Source organism: Drosophila navojoa, chromosome 4 (genome assembly GCF_054131105.1).
Source record: "Drosophila navojoa isolate 15081-1374.11 chromosome 4, UAZ_NAV_1.0, whole genome shotgun sequence".
NCBI lineage: Eukaryota > Metazoa > Arthropoda > Insecta > Diptera > Drosophilidae > Drosophila > Drosophila navojoa.
Window position 1 is genome coordinate 20,548,027 of NC_142892.1, and position 15,639 is coordinate 20,563,665.

The window sequence follows — 15,639 nt, forward strand, 5'->3', positions numbered from 1 at the left end:
TTACAAAATTTTCACAATTCAAATCAATTTGAATTTTCAAATATATTGCATATATAAATATACATTTTTAAAATAATTAAAAACCATGGACACCGACACCATTACGTATTATATAGTATGTATGTATATATTTCCATGTAGTTCTAATAATCTATGCATTTTAATCATATTCAGTTGGTTCGGCCAGCAGGCAGCGCTGGCTGAATAAACTTTAATAAAACGTACTTAAACAAGTTAAAAGCAAATACCACATGACTAAATTCTACGCATATAAAACTATATATACCTATATATATATAAGTATTTATTCATATATTCATATAGGCTTCTTTCTGCGTTTAGTCGGCTTTCGATTCGTTTCCTTACAAGTGTTATTCAATTTGCTGAGGCGTAGAAATCGCTTAAATCCGGAACGTATTCAGTTGTTTAGCACAGTTTTACATGGTTTTTAGAGATATCAATTCCTTATTTTTAGAATATCATATCTAGCATCATTGTTCCGCTCGGATTTACCAGCGAGTTGAGTATCTTATAGTTGTTGAACATAGTTTCTCACTTGCATAGACTTAGTATCTAGCTGAAGATCAACGGTAAGTCTGTTGAAGTCTATAAACTAATATATATTGTATACACTTCATTTAAAACTTTTAGCAGCTGCTTTTAAAATATATTTTCTGTCTAAGTTCTATTTCAGTTATGGCGTTTTCTGGACAGCATCGTAAATAATATTCATCGTGCAAAGTATTCACTCAGTTTATTCAAGACATTCAATTGCCTTACTTCAGTTTATATAAATCAAATATCATGTTTGATGTGATATAGGAAAAGATTAATAACTAAATCGCATTGCGCTCGCCGTTATACAATATATAGTTTTGTATTTATATATATAGACTGCTATAATATATATATTTATCACTGTTGCTGGCTTAACTCGATGCTGCTGCTGCTGCTGTTGTCTGACCTAAGCTGTGGCCTCCGCCGTTTCCGCCTCGAATACCTCATCGGACTCCTGGCCAGCCGCGTATTCGTCCCGTTCCTGCTCTGGATCCTCCCCATCCACGTCGTCCTCTTCGTAGTCCTCGGGATACTCGCCGAACTCTGAGGATTCACCAAGCGTCCAGGCATCGTTTTCCATTGAATTTCGTGGGCTGTAGTTTATGCTGCCCGTGATGGTCAGATTGTTGGCCGGGCGAAGGACACTGAGAGAGCGAGAGTGAAGCGCATAGGCAGGAGAAGACAAAACGAGATTATGATTAGATATCGATAAGACAGAGTAGATGATATCAGTTGAATGTATTCAATGAGTGTAGCGAATACAAAACAAGTGCTAAACTAGCGACTAACTAAGCTTTTAATAGTTGTCTTATATAGTATATGTGTGTGTGTGAATGTTGTATTAGTAGTAGTAGTGAAGTATCATTAAGATTATTAAAGCTAACGAGAACACGAATTAGTTTTCAAGACAAGGCAAACATTTGTACAGCTAACAAACAGTTGTTAGATTTGTTATGAAGTTAGTTGACTGCTAGCCAAATGCAAACATGAATATGATATACTAAATACATTGGCTTGTTATGTATGCGCCGAGGTGACACAAGACAAATTTTGATTGATTGTCCTACACGATTTTAACATTTTCTATATATAACATATCTCTCTATATATATGTATATATAGCAACGTACAAAATGAGTTCAATGCAAACAGATAACAAACAGTAACGAGCAACTAGCAACGAGTAACGAGTCACGAGTAACGGGCAACGGGCAACGAGTAGCGAGTGGCAAGTGGCGAGTGGCGAGTAGCAAATGGCGAGTAGCAAGTGGCATTGAGGCAACTTCTCTATTACATTGGCAAACTCGTTGGAACTGTGCAGCAATTCGTTGTCGCTGTCGTTGGATTAGATAGATTCGTAAATGTATAAACGAGTTTATAATCCGTACAATAATTCGTTGCTTGGTTTCGAATTGATACTAGAACTGGGCTCTAGCAACACAATCAAGATTAATTACGTAGGAATTCGCTGTGGTCGGCTCTGCTTGCACCATGTTAAATATGTAGTGTATAAGAAGAGATGTGTTTGCGTGTGTGTTCGGTGTGCTTGCGTGTGTGTGGAAAGATAGTAGTCGAATGTTGTGGTGTTGGTATATCTTGGTTACAGATCGGTCACTAGCACACCATCCGTTGGTCATAACAGTCCACGGCGATAGTGTGAGCGTGATGGTCTACAGAGATAGCAAAGAGGCGGTTTGCGTAGGTTTATTTGTGTGTGGTTGGTTGTTTGGTTGGTGTACAGAAATTAAAAGAAAAAGAAAATAATTAGCAAAATTATAACATAAATTGGGATTATACATTGTTTTAAACTAAATGTCCTACAATTTTGAGAGACTATTTAGATATTTGGAGAGTAGTATATATAAATATATTATGCAATGCTGTGCCTATAAACAGCATCGGGAGCACTACGAGAGATCAAATCGTAAGCGTAAGTGTTTACTGAAGGTGAGTTACGATTAGGGTTTAATTGGTCGTTAGACGCACCTTTACCTCTAGCCGCGATATAACCCACAACCTTAAGCTAATAATAACAATTGAATAAATGGAAAAAATAAGAAATTTACGCTTAAAAATATATATTAAAATCATAGTATAGGCTCTAATAAAGTACTACTTAATAATCCTCACCTAAGAACTAAATGAAATCTCAAGCTACAGCGATCTGCGTATATTTTGAGTATAGCTGCTCTATTTCCTAATGCAGTGAAAGTAAATTAATAACTATATATGGAGGCATAAAGTATGTTTATACCTTTCTAATCAAATTCGTCAATATCGAATAGTTTCGATCTGTCAATTAGGCAAGTTTATAGAATATACATATATAGAAATTATAAATTGAGAGTAAACATTTGTTTGTATACGGACTTGAAAGTAGAGAGTATTAAGAGCTATAAGACTTAAGGTCATATATGCTTTAAATATCAATGTCTTCAATAACTAAGCTATATCTAATCTATAGTAATACTTTTGATTATGAAAAAAAAAAAAAAAAAAAAAAAACAGTGTAAAGCAGATTGAAGATCGACTTTCAGTCTAATGGGATTATAATTAAAAGAAACTCGTAAAGTGTCAGGGCTCTTAAAAATGATCCTTTTCGGTATTATAGGTATACTAATGGAAATAAGTATATAATAATTTAGAACGTCGAACTAAGCTTACCTAATTAGTTGAGCCTTATTTTCAATTTTATAAATTGAAATAGACTTAAGTTGTTTGGCTAGTAAGTTCTTGAGTAACTGAATTTGATTTGACAGTATTTATTTTTTTTGAATTAAATGGTTTTAAATTCAAAGTAACTGTTTCAATTAGTTCAGCTATTAATGCATATGCCAAAAAGATCCCAGTTGGATTATATTTAGAATTTAGATTATTCAATAGTAGAATTAATTTCATTTTTAAAAATAAGGCTGGGCAGTAATTTCAACATTAGTTGAATTCGAGTTGGTAAAAGTCCATTGATTCTATTAGCTAATTGAAATTACTAGTATTAAAGGGTTATACCTTAAATCATCTCTTATGCAAAAAGTCACATATCTATATTTACGGACTATAAATTATAAACTAATGTAGAGTAGGGGTTTGTTCTCTGTTTATAGGTTTTTTTAAACGGTTCGCTAATTAACGCGTTAAGTCAAACACCTGAACGAGATCTAAATATTTTATATTAATCGTAAACACAGCGGCGCGAGTCTTCCCGCACAGGTGTCGGGCATTTACCTTTCGAAGGGCACATCGCCAGCCACATTATTGTATTGCTGCTGTGCCTGGGCCTGTGTCTGGGCACGGCGCGCCTCCTCTTTGCGGCGTCGATCCTCGGCAGCCGCCTTCATGGGATCGTAGGTGGAGCGGCGCTTCCACATGACCATCTCGGCCTCCTTCTGTTTGTTCACTGTGAACGGATTTTGAAGCGTTTTATGTCAGTGGCTAATTGGCATACTTCACTGTACTTACCTGAGGCATCGCGGCGCACGCTGGATGAGGCGCGCATGCCGCCGCCACCACCACCCAGGGATGTGGTGCTGCTGTTCATCACAGAGGTGTTGGAGCGCACGCTGCGGTTGCTGGCACGCGTGCCATCGCCACGGCTCAGACCCATGGAGGAGGCGCTGGGACTGCGCTTCATTTGCTCGGCCGGCTTGAGGGTGCTCTTGGCATCGTTCTTGCGCAAGAAGTTGTTCGACTGCGCCGACTTGTACTTGGATATGTCAAGGTACTTGGGCTGCACGCGCATATTGCTCGTGGCGTTGGCCGTCTGCAGCAGCTGCTTCTTGGCATTGGCCAAGCTGCTGGGCACCTGCTGGGCCAAGCGACTGAGGCTCGTCTCACGTGGCATGGACTGCCGCAACTTGGGTCCGCAGCCAGAGGCAGCACGCGGCTGGGCGCTCTTGATGCCGCGCCGTGGCAGCTCGGGCGTGTTGGGACAGGCCACCAGCCCAGCTGCTGCTGCCTGGGCAGCCGCACTCAGCTTGCCCGCAGGCGCCGAGCTGGGCTTCGATGGCGTGAGTCCCTGGCCAGTTGCACTTGCTGCTCCACTGCCCGCCACGCGCTGCTTGCTGCGCTCGATGCGCATGAGCAGCGCCTTGTTGAGCCGCGTATTGGTCAACGGCACAGCCGAGTCGGAAGCATTGTGCGTTTGTTGCGCCTGACGCGACCTCTGCTGCTGCTGCTGCTGCAGCTGTTGCTGTTGCTGCTGGTGATGCTCCAGCTCTAGCTCATCCTCCTCCTCGCCGCTGGAGTAGTAGGGGCCCGTGGTGCCCAGCTCGTCCTCGTCGTTGATGTAGTACTGCAGCTCGTTGTCGTAGTCGCTGTACGACTGATCGAAGTTGTTGCTGCTGGCGGACTTTTTCAGCTGCAGCTGCAACTGTTGCTGCTGCTGATGTTGCAGGTGGCGGGCCGCTGGCGGAGTATACAGATTCTGAAAGTTGGGGCGCGCCTGGCGCAGATTCTGCAGCGGCCGCTGGAAGGAGCTGGAGCGGCGCAGCGGCGATATGTCGCCAGCAGACGACGTGGGCAACTCCACGTGCTCCACATCGTCCAGCGAGTTCTTGCGCCGATGCAGCTGCTTCAGCAGATACTCGCCGCTGGTCAGCAGCTGCAGCTGCGCCTCGTTGATGCTGCTGGTCATCAGGGCGCGATGCAGCGGCGAGCGGCGATAGCCCGCCGACGTGTCCAGACTGTGCTGGGGACTGCACTGGTTCGCCGGCGACTTGACCGAGCTGCGGCGCGAGTTCGTCTGCGACGGCATTTGCTCCATGGCTGGCCGCGAGCGGCTGGCACTGCGCGCGCGTCCCAGCGTGTGCAGCGGCGAGGGTATCTTGCTGGGACTCTTTGGCGGCTTGTACGGCTCGCCCGGCAGCTGGCCCGGGCTGCACAGCGCCGGATCGCTCGCGTAGTCACAGTCACCCAGCAGTCGGTAGCGCTCCGCCAGGCTGCGATTCAGCTTAGCAGCTGCGGCATACTGGCGCTGCTGCTGCTGATTATACAAGCTGAGGCTGTCATCCGTCAAGGAATCCGCGCCAGTGTCCGAGCAATTGTAGCTGCGTGTCATCAGTTGCTGGATTAGAGAGAGAGAGAGAGATAGATGATTGATTGACTGATTTTACCGTTCTATTTACAAACTCTGCTCACCTGTGCCTGGGCTTGGGCCTGCGCCTGCTGCTTGCGGCGATTGGCGGAGCTGCTGCTCACATCCTGGGCGAGACTGCGAGCACGCGCATTGCGCGCCCACTCCTGTATCCAGTCCTGCTTTGTGGGCGCCGACTGCAGCAGCGCTGCCTCTGTGGGCGTGGTCGGCGTCTCAGGCAGCTGATGCAGTGGCTGCTGCTGCTGCTGCTGTTGTTGTTGCTGCTGCTGTTGGCTGTTGCTGCTGGTGAACACATTCAGTCGATACTCGGCCTTCTGGCGATCCGTGGCACTGCCTGCTATGGCCTGGGCCTGGGCGTGGCGCAGCTTGGCCTCGTTGCTCACGTACTCGGAGCTGTCGATCTGCGAGGTGGACAGGCTGTGCGAGTGGCGCGTCAGCTTGGGATGCGTGTCCAGAGCCCGCTGCTTGGCCAGCACGCCGCTGGTCGTGACGCTGGTGAAGCAGCCCACATCGGCGGCCGGCGAGCGGGGCGAGGGAGGCGTTGGCGGCGCCTGAGGGTGGAGCGCTCTAGACTTGAGCTGCTCCAGGTAGGCGCCCGTGGCATTGGCGCTGCTGCTGTTGCCCTTCTGCTCCTGTTGGGGCGTCTCATGGTAGTAGTTCACCTCCAGCACATTGCTGGCGCGGTTGGGCTTCACGGCCAGCTGCTTGGGACGCAGCTTAGCCGACGCTGTCGCAGTCGCAGCAGCGGCAGCCGCAGCCGCCGCAGCGTTACGATCGATGTTCATGAGATCCTTCTGCTCCTCGGTGTAGTTGTCGCCGTCGAGCGTGTAGGTGCCCGCCTCGCTGACAGCGTCGTCCTCGCCGCTCTTCATATCGCTCAGTGGAGGATGCGGGCACAGCAGCTCCACCTGCTTCAGCGCCAGCTGCATCGCTGTGGAGCGCGGCGTGAACTGCGCGGTGCGATTGGCCAGCATGTTGGAGGTGCCCTTGGGCGGCGCAGGCTGGGCCGGCTTTGGCTTCTGGCTAGGCACCCGGGCGGGCGGCTCCGTCGTGGCCGAGCTGCGCGGCGACCAGCTGTGTCGCTTGGAGGCGTCCCTCACCCGGGACGCGCTGCGCTCACGAACGCGCATCTTCACCGCTGGCGCTGCCTCGGTGGTGGGCGTGGCTGCCACGGAAGCATCATCGGCCACGCTGCTGGCATCCAGACTGCTGCGCTGCGACTGTCGCCCGTTGGCGCTGTTGGCCGAGCTGCCTTCGCTCTCCAGCTTGGACATGGAGGCTCCTCGCCTGTGCCGGTTCTGAAAGCGTTCCATCATATTCTTGTAGCGCGCCGCCTGAGCCGCCGAGTCGTTCTCCGAGGCGTCAAAGTGATCAATGGTGAAGGCCAGCGACTGCTTGGTCGCTGTCGAAGTCGACGCCGTCGACTCCTCTTCCACATCAGCGGCGTCGCTTTCTTTGTTGCTGTTGCTGCTCGGCCGATGATTCGCTCTGCCCAGCACAGCCGCTGCAATGGAACAAAGAGGTACAATTAAATTAGCATTTATTTACAGTTGCGATCGAGTCCAGTCGGACGGTGAAAACGAATCTAGCTTGCGAGAGCATCATCGCTCTCAGCGCGATGTGCCAACTCAAGTGGCAAGCTGAGCGCGCAGCAGAGCCAGGGCCGGCTCAGCCAGCAAACGGGCGATCGGGCCCCTGAGAGTGGAGTTGGGAGAAAGTGTGGACTGCAGTGCGCACATACAACGACAGTTGAAGCACTTGAAGAAATTACTAATCTTTATAATTATTATATATTAATGCCATTTTACGTCGACATTAAAAAGAGAAATATTGTTGGCAATTTCCGTATATTTAATACAGTCTATATTTGCAAGATTAAACAATTTCATAGACATCAAATATTACGCGATAGACTCGATCATTTTAATATGGGAGTACTTCATATAAATTATAATATAAATTAATTATATATAATTAAAATATGATACAATAAAATTGGGATCATGAAAATAGGAAGTTTGTGCAACAACCAATGAAAAGGTACTTTTTCTGATAATATTTATTATATTTTTATAAAATAATAATGTTAGAGAATCTTAATATTAGTTTCAAATTGAATAATATTTTCTGGTAAAAAAAAAAAAAAACAAAAACTCACAATTCTATTGCTATGAACACCACTTTTTCATATAGTATTTCATTCATAATCAGCTACTTTTACACTAATTTAAATATATATTTTTAAATTTATATGTTCTATATTTCAAAGTGCAATAAACCTTACGTTTGGTTCATGCTACCCTATTTATTTAAATTAATATTTTGTATAATAAGCATTTCTAGCTTGTCGATAATATGTATTGGAATATAGTAAATTATCAATTTACAATTTTGATTATAATTATAAGTTTAAATAGTCATTAAAAACATATTAGGCATTGTACAATAAATAATTATTGGGCAAAAAATACGCGTCTTCCGTCAAGGGCTATATGATGCACTTGACTGCGATCGTGATACGCGCGATGATGGCATTAGTCATTATTACAAATTATTTCTTTGACTGGCCATGCCCAGCATTTTGCAAGCAACGCCCAGGCTGGAACGTGGCAATATGCGCCCTCTGCTTCCGCTAGCAAATTTCTATACATTTCCGCGGCAAAGAAGAAGATAACAAAGCAAAGCGAGTTGAAGAGAGGGAGAGACCGAGGAGACGGGGCGAGGGCAGCTTGAGTGCGGCACCATTTGGGGATCTACGGGCTCTCTACGTGCGTACTCGTGATCTATGCCTGGCTGGCTATCACATATAAGGCCAAGAGGCGGCGCTGCACTGCAACGAATGAAGGTTAGAGTTCGCTGAATTCGGTCAATTGCAGGTGTGGTTGGGTGAGAAGGGATCCCAAGCATTTTTTACGCTCCGCCTAGTACACTGACCATCGAAGTTCAACGGAGCACGTGTCTTCCGTTCCGCTGTTGAGCTTCTTGGAGATGTCCAAACTAACAAACGATTTCACTCAACTAATTTTGGCCGCAAAATCAATTTATTTTTTGTTTTCCAGTTTAATTATTCTATTAATATTGTGTTACGAACAAGTGGAACATGGAGCGTGGAACAGGAAACAGAAGACCCAAAGGCGGCAAAGACTTTGACTTTCAACAGGTTATTTTTTGTAAATATATCATAATTTAATTATAGTCCAAAGACTAATAAGGAGAAGAGCTAAAAGATGAATTCATTTCAATTATAGCCAAGTTAGACAACAGAAATTATAGAGCAGCGGAAGTTTTTTTTTTTTTTATAATTGAATTGAGATTGTGCTTGATATCGTATTTATTTGTATACTACAATACATACATAAATATTTCATAAATATTATTATTGCAGCTGTTATTCTATGAATAATAACATCTTTGATAAGGCTTATTCGCAAAAAAATAAATCCATCTACATATGTTTGAAACAGCTTAGCTTATCAGAATTAATGAAGGAGTATGGAGAGTATAATGCTTGAATTCCATTTGAGCAACTTTAGAAAACTACAAATAACTGTGACTACTTAAGCGACTTTAAATGACCAGCGTATACTTCCTGCTTCTATCAATGTTCCCTTATAACTCTCTTATCAGTATTGGTGTCTACATCCTGCTAAGATTGTTTAACCAGAAGCTATCAAGCAATAACATGCGTAGATTAACTCTTGGAATCGTCTTCATGAATCGAGTTGTTTTGACTATATTTTCAGGTATGTAATTATTTTTAAATTTATTTAAATTGACCGTGAACTCAATTCATCTATAGTTTTTCAAATTAATTTCCCACGAATAGAGCTCTCAGAAAAACTCGTATATCTAATCGTAAAATTAAACAAAAATAATACTTATTCAGCCAAATGCAGCTAACTGAGTGAGCAGCTCTATTGATTCGTATAAAAACAACAACAATAGACATTCTGCGCAGATTTGCAATTTTTCTGATATTCTTATATACAAATATTCTCGTATAATAACAAGCACACTGCCTGTGTGTATATAAAGATATTAATACCGCTCCCTTATGTATCAATATTTATATATAGCCTGCTTCCACATGAACAGTTGGCGTTATGCGCGATAAGAAAACTAACCTAATAACTCGAAATTAAAGTCATATTTCTCTTATAATCATAATTAGCTTAAGCCATGTTACCAACTAAGGCCTCAGGGTGATTCTCTGAAATTTGAATCGTCTCTAGTGACTTAGAAGGAGATACTATCTTGACTAATGCAGGCCGGTCGCTATAAATTATTTAACCAGTTTGGACCAATTGAGCCCTAACATGCTGGGAAGGTATTCTTTGGCTCGAGTCGTCTGCTCGACTGGGCACAAAGCTGATCAAGTCAATTATCAAACGTCGAATGGACGAGGCGATGACCTCAATCAGATGACAATTGATGATCGAATGGGGCGGCTTTCTCTGCTGTCGCCGTGCTGAGCACATATATGTATAAATAAATATGTGTAATCATATTTAAATGAATGCTTAACCGCAGATTTGAGAGGAGCACAAAATCATTTATAAAGATCTGCCATAAAACAGCATTTAAGCCAAATAGAAAAAGCCAACGCAAATCGTTTAGACTGCTTTTCAAGTCGGAACATGACGCAATGAGCGCTTGCTAATCGCCCGATTGGAAGCCAATTGGATGGATGGTCTTGCCGTTTAATTGCTGTGTAATAATGAAAACAATGATAAAACGCTGTTATCGATTTGTTGTTTGCTTGCTTGTGCAAGCCAAGAAGCCAAAGTGAAGAGAGTGAATGCCAGATGGAAACAGCAGGCGGCGGCGGCCCTTCGATTTCCTGCGCTCGACTTTCCAAAAGTTTTTTCAACAACAGCAACAACAAATGGCCCTAAATGGCTCTAACAGCGGTAACAACATTTTTGTTTATTTATTGCAAAAAGTAAAAGCGAACAAGGCAATAAAAATAATTTAGAAAAAAATAACGCAGTAACAAAAGCCGCAAATGCCACTCGACAACAGCAACAACAACTGTAACAACAATAACAAAACGGCCATATTTTTGGCCATGCTGAGTGGTCAATGTAATTACCGTTAGCTCTGGTTCAAAAGAAACAATTGCAAGCAGTCTGTAGCGCAGTGTATACACTGTCGATCCCATTGAGTGCGTCTCACTGAGAGAGTGTGTGTGTGTGAGTTGCAACAAGTGCGCAAAAGTTTCTGTTCTAGTTTGCAACAAAATCACGTAATGCACCAGGCCAAACAATCCCCGCAATTATTTACAAATTTTCCTAATACCCTGTAACAGATATGAGCTATGAGTTGGACTGACTCAGTTTAAAGCCATTATTCATTCTAAAGTAGAAATTAAAATCTTACGTAGAAGTCTTCTCAATGAATAACAAGTTGACTAACTTGACAAATTTAGGGATAATAAAAAACTACTTTAGATTCTCAATTATAAAATAATTAACTTATAAGAATATTAAAGCTTTTCTATATAAAATGTATAGGTTTATTTATATTCAACTTCGTGTATAATATTCGTATAATATATATATTCCAAATAAATTCTAAAAAAAATATATATATTTTTTTGTATGAGATTTCAAGTATTTTGTATTTTCAAGGCTACCAAAATAAACGCTGATAGATGCGAATAGGACTTCAATCATTTATACAGGGTATCTTTTATTTCAGTGCACTCTGTTCCAATCTAAGCCACACGAATTGGTGCAGATAATAGTTGCGATTAAAGTTATCTTGTTTAGTACGTCACAGTGGCTGTGCTGCTAGGTCAAGTGGCATAAAATTGGCTATTAACAAGTGATATCCGGGCCAAAGTGAGGATATAGCTGCTATCGATAACGTACACTATTTAATTAGGCACGAATCTGTTATTAGTATTTTCGCATATGGCATGGATATTGTTGTGCAAAATACAGTCAGTCTATATACAGACTATATCGCAATCGATCAAGTTGAGTCACTCGGCTCACTTTTAGCGACTGAATTGCGTGTACGGCATGAAAATCGGAGATAATGACAACGACTGTTGGGTTTCATAAGATTTGACTGTCACAGAAACAAAACACAAACAAAAGCGACAAAAAATATGAAAAGAGTGTTGTCAAATGGCAGATACTCTCAGAGATTTACAATATGCGATACGGTAACGAGGCGTGAACTTTCAAATCTTATAGCGAATTAAGTAACTGAATCAGGTAAAAGCTATACGATTTAGTTTATTTAGACCAACATTTAGCTTAAAATTGTATAGCAATAGTTGGCTTTATATTTAATTTGATGCACACTGCCTTACGCTTTCATAATACCCTTTCTAAGTGTATTTAAAAAACTGATAAAAAAAAAAAATAATAATAAAAAAAAAAAGATGACCTTATTTTGAAAGTGTCAAAATGCTTCGACGCGCGACTTGGACAACAGATTTGTATCTCAGTCTCTCTATTCGCTGGCATTCAAGAAAAAAAGGCTGTGACCAGCTGAATGGATTACATACTATATAGATTATGTCATCCATCACCCGACTTTCAGTTGGGCTTGTTGCAACGCATAAGTTCCACAGAACTAAAAGGCAACTGTTTTTCGTTTATAGAAATGCTAATATAACAATTATTGGAATTTCTTCAAAACAGACTTTTATTATTGAATTACACATCACGATTTGGATTCATCTAAGGGCTAAGTATGTTCAATTTAAATCGTTTGGCTACACGCCAAAAAATGACGAAAATTCATGAAAATGGCTTTGTTTGCGGCCTTGTGCTCAAATTGATAAATCTACGCACGCTTGATTAGATGCTCAGATTCAGCTACTATATATTTATTTATATATACATATATGTTTATATATATAATGCAAAAATTTTAAAAATGTGCTCAATATGTTTATTCCGTCATCATTTAGAAATCTTTCTTTAAATTAACTGAATGGGAAGCAGTTTAGTATTACTAAATGATTTGTTTGCTATTTAAAAATATTTTTTAGTTATATTGTTCGAATTAAAAAACATAATTTATGAAATTTCTCAATCAATCAACGTCAACAAATAATGACTGATTTTGCATTCTCTTCCCACTGTGCAATGCTCTTTTCCATTATGTTCTTTCATGGGTGTGTTATGTGCTCTGTGTATGCGAATAGGAGTGTGTGTGTGTGTGTCTGAGTATCGTGTGTGTGTGTGCTTATGTGTTTGTTTGTCATGACTAGTGCAATAAATATTTGCGCTAAAGCCGTGGCCAAAACTCGCCAAATAGCTTCATTAAAAATTCAAATTAAAAGCAACAAGAAAAAAATATAAGAGACAAGCAACAAGCAGAAAACAGCAACACAACAACAACAAGTTCATGAATAATGACACTCGGGTTGTTGCTGCTTTCTGATTGCCTTTTGTCAAATGGGACTGTGACGCTAACTGCGACTGCGACTGCGACTCTGTTTCAATTCGCTTACCTTTTTCGGCCGGCGATGGCGGCGGCTTGCCAAGGCAGAACTTTGTGTTTGACTCATCGATGGCAGCGCCAAGTCCTACGAAGCTCGACGCATTTAGCTGCTGCTGATGCTGCAGTCGCGGTGACAGAGAGCCTAACGTCGCTGCCGCTGCTGCTGCTGCCTCCTTGTCGTTTATGATCTCGGCAATCTTCTTGAGGTTCTCGGGTGTCGTGTCGGCTTTCTCACGACCATCTAAGCTGTTGTCGTCCTCGTCGTATTCACCGTTGTCATTGCTGTTGTTGTTCGACACTTGTTTAGCAGCTGCGCCGACAGCAGCCGCTGGTACTGTGGTTGGTGCTGCTGCTGGCGTTACGGCTCCTGCATTTGTTGCTGCTCCCTCAATTGTTGTCGTTGTCGTGGCTGCTGCCGTTGACGTAGTGTCATTCGCGTATGATGTCATATTAATACGAATTTTGTTGGTCTGTTTTATGGGCTCGGAATACAACACCTATTTGTTACTTCTCTCTCTTCTTTCACTTTTTAATTAGTTAATTAATAAACGAGCACGGCATGTTTGCAAATCATGCTACTCATTCTGCCACAGCGAAATCTACTACTATTTTGTTGCTACGCTTTTCGCTGCTACTGCGCTGGCGTTGCTGCGTACGCAAATTCCTGCACGCCTACGTCGAATAAAAGAAATGTTGAAAATTACATAAAGAAATCAAGAACATACGCACAAAGCAGACACAGCACTACACTCAAACACACGCATTCACACATATACGCACACACAAACACGTAGTGTTAATGACCATGCGACGGCATATTCAATTGTTCTGGCCGCGCTCTCAGTCGCCGTCGTTCCTTTTGGTTATTCTGATTGGACAAGCGCATACATGGAATACAATTTCGAGCACTTCCACTGCGGCGACACATAAAAATAGCCAGGTCTCTCGTTGTTTTGCCTTTTCAAGGTTGCTTTTGTTGTTAATCGAATTTTAGCGATGCGTTGTTTGTGTATTTTTATATTTTTACATTGAACATTTTTGGAAACAGCAGCCGACACATACATACATACACGCACAGACACACATAGACATTTACAGTCAAGGGCGCCGTCCGCTGGGACTGGTTCACTGCACTTGCGCTTCCACTTGTACTTGCACTTGCATTGGCTGTTCTTCACTTTTCTTATTCACTGCTGATAATGAACTCTTTCATTACACATTTTTAACTTTGTTCTCGCTGCTGCTTATTAGAATGTTTAACACGCGCTACCATACGCTGCGAGGCATACGCAACCCAAACGCTTACTCACGTCCGTACAGACACAGTTAAGACTGAAAGAGTCGGCAGCAGTCTCTAATGTGTTTTGGCCAAAAGTGACGTATGGCAACGGGTTGTGAGAGAAAATTCGAACGTCGAAGAGAGCGCTACAAAACAGCTGCTGCGCTCGCTCACCAAACCGGTGCTGCCGTTGTTGGTGAGAGCTGCACAGAGTTGCCGAGTTGGCATTTAGTTCACGGAACTAGTGAAATGAGCAGTTTGGATAACAACATATGCGTACCACAAGTGACGGAGCAGTTGTTTTATATATAAAATGTTGTACAATACTTAATTACTTGATTAAGTCACATTACTTGAATTTAAAAGCTCACAAGTATTAGAGTCTACTTATAGCAACTATTGCGCTCACATACATGTTACCTCTGTGGCAACGCTCTACACATAACAGCGCGCACAATTTGTTTGCTTTCGCTCTTTCTCACCACCCCCAATTCGCATTCACATAGCAAACAATTGATGACGCACTAATTGTTATAAATAAGCTAATGAATCCACTAGTAATTGCAGACAACGAGCGAGACATCAAATCAATGTTAATTAGCTGTAGCTGTGTACAACACAACCAATGCAATGCCTTAAAATTCACGCTTGAATGAGCTCAACGTATTTCAGCGCAGGCAGTGCATACGACAGGTGGCCTTCGCATGGCACATTGCGGTCTATTTTTATAGCGAAATTTGAGCATAGAATTCCGTTTAAAATATCAGTAAATAATAAAATGATGTTAAACAACAGCTGCAACTGGACAATTGGCAGACAGACAGCGTCAACAAAAACAATTGCCGCTTAAATGATGAGAGCGCCGTTCACACCCGTACAAACAAACACGCCTCTCTCTTCTTTACAATATACATCGCTCTCTTTAATTCTCTCTCCCTTTGGTATGCGCACGCTCTACGCATTTTTGTATGGGTATTTTTACTGCCCCTACACTTGTTCAGCATTCATTTTTCTTCGTGTTATTATAGCACTTTTCTTTGCACACTTGATGCTGTTAAGCTTAATGAACACTTCCACAAAATTTACGTATTAAATTATTAACATTTACTTAATGCGATGTGCAAGGAAAAACCAGCGCCAGGAATCGCAACTTTTCGCGTTTGTTGTGCCAATCAGACTAGAGATGACTAAACAGCCGATATATCGACCCTTGCGATGAAAGAGTGTGACCGACTGCGCGAAACGAATA

At 42.3% G+C, this 15,639-nt stretch overlaps 1 protein-coding gene across 6 annotated transcripts; it reads right to left on the reverse strand.

Moving 5' to 3' along the window:
* Positions 1 to 737: 737 nt before the first annotated feature.
* On the reverse strand, positions 738 to 15,625 carry LOC108650959 (uncharacterized). Of its 6 annotated transcripts, XR_001925499.3 has the most exons (7): positions 15,499 to 15,625; positions 13,122 to 13,783; positions 5,692 to 7,151; positions 4,015 to 5,617; positions 3,781 to 3,952; positions 1,853 to 2,228; positions 738 to 1,202 (listed from the first exon to the last, which is right to left on the reverse strand). XR_001925499.3 is itself a non-coding variant. In XM_018100314.3 (6 exons), exons 2-6 carry the CDS (start codon positions 13,558 to 13,560, stop codon positions 965 to 967), a joined length of 3,912 nt encoding a protein of 1,303 aa, XP_017955803.1. In that variant the 5' UTR covers positions 13,561 to 13,783; positions 15,499 to 15,625; the 3' UTR covers positions 738 to 964. The 6 variants fall into 6 exon arrangements, 5 of the variants coding, with proteins under 5 accessions (XP_017955803.1, XP_089116714.1, XP_089116715.1 ...); XM_018100314.3 differs by lacking the exon at positions 1,853 to 2,228; XM_089260588.1 differs by lacking the exon at positions 1,853 to 2,228 and having other exon boundaries at positions 15,477 to 15,564.
* Between the last annotated feature and the right edge of the window lie 14 nt (positions 15,626 to 15,639).

Bases quoted from the DNA above. Each gene is read 5' to 3' on its own strand.
- LOC108650959 (XM_018100314.3), bottom strand. From the start codon at position 13,560: ATGACATCATACGCGAATGACACTACGTCAACGGCAGCAGCCACGACA. The intron at 7,152-13,121 runs GTAAGCGAATTG...GTTCCATTGCAG, and splicing joins GCCATCGCCGGCCGAAAAAG to CGGCTGTGCTGGGCAGAGCG. The intron at 3,953-4,014 runs GTAAGTACAGTG...ATCCGTTCACAG, and splicing joins CGTGCGCCGCGATGCCTCAG to TGAACAAACAGAAGGAGGCC.